Source organism: Leucoraja erinacea, chromosome 25, assembly GCF_028641065.1.
Source record: "Leucoraja erinacea ecotype New England chromosome 25, Leri_hhj_1, whole genome shotgun sequence".
NCBI lineage: Eukaryota > Metazoa > Chordata > Chondrichthyes > Rajiformes > Rajidae > Leucoraja > Leucoraja erinaceus.
In genome coordinates, this window is record NC_073401.1 from 1,860,001 (window position 1) to 1,865,343 (window position 5,343).

Genomic DNA, 5,343 nt, shown 5'->3' on the forward strand with positions numbered 1-5,343 from the left:
CAGGAGAACGAGATGGAGGATGAGGATGAAGAGAGAAGAGAGCAAAGGAAGAGGGCAGAGAAAGGCAAGAGCAACAAGGGGAAGAGGAAGAACCGATCAGAGGGAAGAAAGAGCAAGCGAGAGAGCTGGAGGGTGAGAAGGTGCAGCACACTAAAGTGGTTCTTGAAGATCAAGAAAACAAGCACATACATCAACAAGTTAAATAATCTTTCAAATGAAACTCCTATGCATTACTTTATGCAAGCCATGGTTTTGCATAACATAGAGTTAAGCAAAAAGAGCTGATCTATATCAGATATCAAATATATAATATTTTGCAGGTAGACACAAAATGCTGGGCACAGGCGAGAAGGGTCTCAATCCGAAACATCACCTATGCCTTCTTTCCAGAGATGCTGCCTGTCCCGTTGAGTTACTCCAGCATTTTGTGTCCACCTTCGATTTAAAGCAGCATCTGCAGTTCTTTCCTACACATATAATATTTTGCTCTGATCAATAAAGGATGAAATTGAGTGAAAGGCTTGACTGCACTTATCGTTTACCACAGATTATGTGACGTATTCACGTCAATGAGGATAATTTACAAAGCCCTCATAGAGCTGAGGAACTGAATGAGATGCATGCACTAATAGAATATATTGCAGAGGAAGTTCCTGAGACACCTGACAATGAAATGATGCTCCCGCTTGTGGTCTTACAGGGACCATCAACTACTTCCAATTAGTTGTGGGTTACAAATAAAAGGTACTAGGTTACGTGAAATGAAAAGCATTGGGAGAAGGGCTGTGATTCAGGGGTTGTTGGAATTATACACAGACAAAGTGGATGAGTGGACCACTATGCAACTTGTGGGAGAACGTGGGGTCAGGAGAAAGTCACCAACCATATTGGTAGGCACAAATGCTGGAGAAACTCAGCGGGTGAGGCAGCATCTATGGAGCGAAGGAATAGGCGACGTTTCGGCTCGAGAACCTTCTTCAGACTGGGGTCATAGAGTAGGAATCACAGAGGGGGGGTGGGGGGGGGGGCAGCGAGAGAGCAAGTTGCTAAACTGTTTTCGGAGAGAGGAGGGGAACTTCTTCAAAGTAGACATACCTTGAGGAGATTTCGCAGTAGACAAAATGTTTAACCATAGGAAAGGAAAGAAGGAATGTGACGTTTCAGGTTGAGACCCTTCTTCAGACTGAGAGTCAAGGGGGAGGGAGACACAGAGATAAGGAAGGGTAAAGTGTGTGAAAATGAGACATCAAAAGAGATGAGGGCCAAGGAAAATGTAGGATCGATCATTGTTAGCTAGGAGAAGCAAACAGGGATAACATGGAATCAGGGACTGTCAAAGTGGTTGGAGAACTGGGAAGGGGGAGGGATGGAGAGAGAGGGAAAGCAAGGGTTACTTGAAGTTAGAGAAGTCAATGTTCATACCGCTGGTGTGTAAGCTGCCCAAGTGAAATATGAGTGTCTTTCACAAGTGTTGAGGACATGTTGGCTTGCTGTTCATCTCCTGTCAGCTACTATCGCCTATGGTCCAACACAGTCGTGTTCTTCTTCAAATGGGAACATTACAAGATGAATGGTGTATGATATGCCACGTGGATGGATGATGCTGCCTTCACTGTGTGAGCAAGCTGTGATATGCAGCTGTAGCAGTGTAGTGCAAAGATACTCTGAAGCATATTAAGCACGAGTCCTGAGGGAGAGAGACTTGACGAGTTGGCTGAGCATGGCGAGATGTTTACTGCATGAGGGGTTTAGTGGAATTTGTAAAATGAAGCCTTTGAAGATCTTATTCACCCACGGGAATTCATTGAACTTCATGCCAAGCTCTTACCAGCAAATGATGGCTGGAATTCTGCATTGAGGTGCATAGCTATCTGCTCTCTCTGCCTTCTGAGTGCAGGTCTATGATACGATAGAACAGGAGGGAAATTGATCTGCCAACAGCCACAATATACATGAAACATGAAATTAAAGTGACGAGTGGAAAGGATTGGAGATGTGCAAAGATTGGGGAGGGGGAGTTGGTCTCAGTCTTCAGCCACGACAGAAGGGGGAGGAGTTGTACGGTTTGATGGCGACAGGGAAGAAGGATCTCCTGTGGCGTTCTGTGCTGCATCTTGGTGGAACCAGTCTGTTGCTGAAGGTGGTCCTCAGGTTGACCAGTGTTTCATGGAGGGGGTGAGTTCTATTGGCCAGGATTGAGGAGCATCCTCCCCTCCAAGACCAACCTCCCATGAATCAAACACCACCCCCAGGACGGAGCCAGCCTTCCCGATGAGTTTGTTAATCCTGAGTCTGGAGGATTTCCCAGCCTGTTCCCACAAGGGGCTGGCCACTTGCTCACACTCCCCAGCTTCTCCATCTAAGCAGCATCAACTGTCCTGAGCCAGCTCTGCCACGGCTTCACAATTCCACTTGTAGATTATAATGTTTGTAAACTTTTGCTTCTAAGATGGCGCCCAAGCCAGGCAACTACTTGCATGCTGGCCACAGAAGCAGACCAATCACATGTTACAATCACTCCAGACTCTTCAATCTGTATTCCTACAGCACCATTTCTTAGTTTAACAATGATCCTCTTCATGGGTTAATAATTGGAAAGAAATTGATACTTAAATTTTGGAAAAATACAACCACACCAACTGTTAAAATGTGGATTAGGAATATGATGGACATAGCACGCCTTGAAGAAATGAGACTCCGACTAATAGATAAATATGACCAATTCTTAAGGAGTTGGTCTCCTTTCATCGACTTTTTGGAATCATGTGATGCAGCGGTGCCGTAAGGATTGCTGATTTCAGTTCATGACGCGGATAGATCTACATCTCCGAATACAGATTTGAAAAATTCTCTTTTAAGGGGCCTTCTCTTCTATTTCTACTTTCCACTTTCTCTCTTCCTTTTTTTATTTTTTATATACACACTTCACGTTTTTCTACTCTCTACCATCTATTTTTCCACTTTTTCCCCTTTCTATTGTTTTCTTTTTCTTGTCCTGCTTACTTCCTTCTTATAACATAAAACTAGAGGTTGTACATAGAATGGATTACGGTATTACATAGTTGGCACCTAAAATTAGGTGCCACTGTACTGTTTTGTGCTGTATTAACTTCTAATAAAATAAACAAAAAAAAAAAAAAAAAAAAAAAACAATGATCCTCTTCAACTCCTCTCAGACCCTCAAACTATTCTTGTTCAGACATTGTTGCCTTTACCTTGCATTATTCTTATTCTCGTTATTCTCTTATCATGTATAGAATTTGAGTATAGATGTTGTGATGTAATGTTAAAATTGTACAAGGCATTGGTGAGGCCAATTCTGGAGTATGGTGTACAATTTTGGTCGCCTAATTATAGGAAGGATGTCAACAAAATAGAGAGAGTACAGAGGAGATTTACTAGAATGTTACCTGGGTTTCAGCAACTAAGTTACAGAGAAAGGTTGAACAAGTTAGGGCTTTATTCTTTGGAGCGCAGAAGGTTAAGGGGGGACTTGATAGAGGTTTTTTAAATGATGAGAGGGATAGACAGAGTTGACGTGGAAAAGCTTTTCCCACTGAGAGTAGGGAAGATTCAAACAAGGGGACTTGACTTGAGAATTAAGGGACTGAAGTTTAGGGGTAACATGAGGGGGAACTTCTTTACTCAGAGAGTGGTAGCTGTGTGGAATGAGCTTCCAGTGAAGGTGGTGGAGGCAGGTTTGTTTTTATCATTTAAAAATAAATTGGATAGTTATATGGATGGGAAGGGAATGGAGGGTTATGGTCTGAGCGCAGGTATATGGGACTAGGGGAGATTATGTGTTCAGCACGGACTAGAAGGGTCGAGATGGCCTGTTTCCGTGCTGTAATTGTTATATGGTTATATGGTTATATGTATGTATACACTGTAAATGGTTCAATTGTGATCATGTATTGTCTTTCCGCTGCCTGGTCATCACGCTACAAAAGCTTGTCACCGTACCTCAGTACACATGACAATAAACTCAACTGAAGAGGAGCAGGCTGGTATTAACTGGAACTACCCTTTAATAATATTTCCCCTAGCTTATATCTCTGGCCAATTATCACTGTCATTACGTCTGGCAAGATGTTTGATAAAGATGAAAAGTTGCACGCTGCTTCCATTGTTTCACATTGTACCACAGTGCCAGCACTTATAACAGCCATCCAGCTTAGCTCCCACCTTGTTTCAAACTGAAACTCTATGTCTGTCATCTCAAAGAGAATGAATGGATATTTGAGAATGCCTACAGGCCAAGTAATCAAGAAATTCAGAGAACCAGATGAACACAATTTTGCGGTTAATATTGGTAGTTCAAAGTCAACACTTGACTGCTCACAATTTAATTTTGTTATTGCATACTGCTCATTTTATGCTTGGCTGAGTTCTATCTAATTGCTTCTATATTTTAGGGATTGTCCACTAGGTTGGTGTGATCCTATGATTTACCATGATGCTGTGTAAAGATGCACAATGAATGATTCATCCTTACACTGATGCACAACAACACAGTTTGCAGTTACGTGCCGTCAAATTCTAATGGTTTGTTGCTACTGATGAATGTCTAGTCTCCATGTTAAGTGGTCTGTTACATCAATAAACACATCAGACATCTTCTTTGTACAATTACACCTCATTGTCTTCCTTTTGCTGCATGTAATTGTACATGAATGTACATCAGGCATCACAAATATAAAATGGCACAAAGCCATTTAATACATTTGAACAGGCAAGGTAATGTAACAGATTAAATTGTGCAAGCTGATTCAATTACATGGATATTTTAATTACCACACTGAATGTTGTATCATTCAAAATAATAACCAAATGAATCGAAGCTACCTTGGGTTAAACTCTACGTGGTAAGTGATGGAAAAGAGGGCTAAGAGTTCTTTCCTGTCCACCCGATCTAGTCACATGTATTAGGGGAACGAAAAATAATGAAATTTCACTGATATATATTCAGCCTGTGTTCGATTGTAGAAAGTCTCAATCTGGATTCCATTGGCCATGAGCCTCAGCAGAAAACTGCTGCTGATTTGGAGTTTCAGTTTCTGTTTAGTTTATTGTCACGTGTACCGAGCGAGGTACAGTGAGAAGCTTTTGTTGCATGCTATCCAGTCAGCAGAAAGACAATGCACGATTACAATCGACCCATTTACTGTGTACAGATACATGGAAAGGGAATAACGTTTAGTGCAAGGTGAAGCCAGCAAAATGCGATCAAGGATAGTCTGAGGGTCATCGATGAGGTAGATAGTAGTTCAGGACTGCTCTCTGGTTGCGGTTGGATGATTCAATAATCTGAGTAAGTGCTGTAATTGATATCAAACAATCATG

The 5,343-nt window shown here is 41.9% G+C and overlaps 1 protein-coding gene across 1 annotated transcript in view; it reads left to right on the forward strand.

The window, feature by feature from the left end:
- si:dkey-1k23.3 (heat shock protein beta-1) overlaps positions 1-512 on the forward strand; it is a 20,574-nt gene extending 20,062 nt beyond the window's left edge. The window contains 2 exon segments of the mRNA XM_055655575.1: positions 1-175; positions 178-512. The exon segment at positions 1-175 is cut by the window's left edge and continues 196 nt beyond it. Coding sequence (XP_055511550.1) covers positions 1-175; positions 178-206 — 204 coding nt within the window. The 3' untranslated portion in view covers positions 207-512.
- Positions 513-5,343: the final 4,831 nt, after the last annotated feature.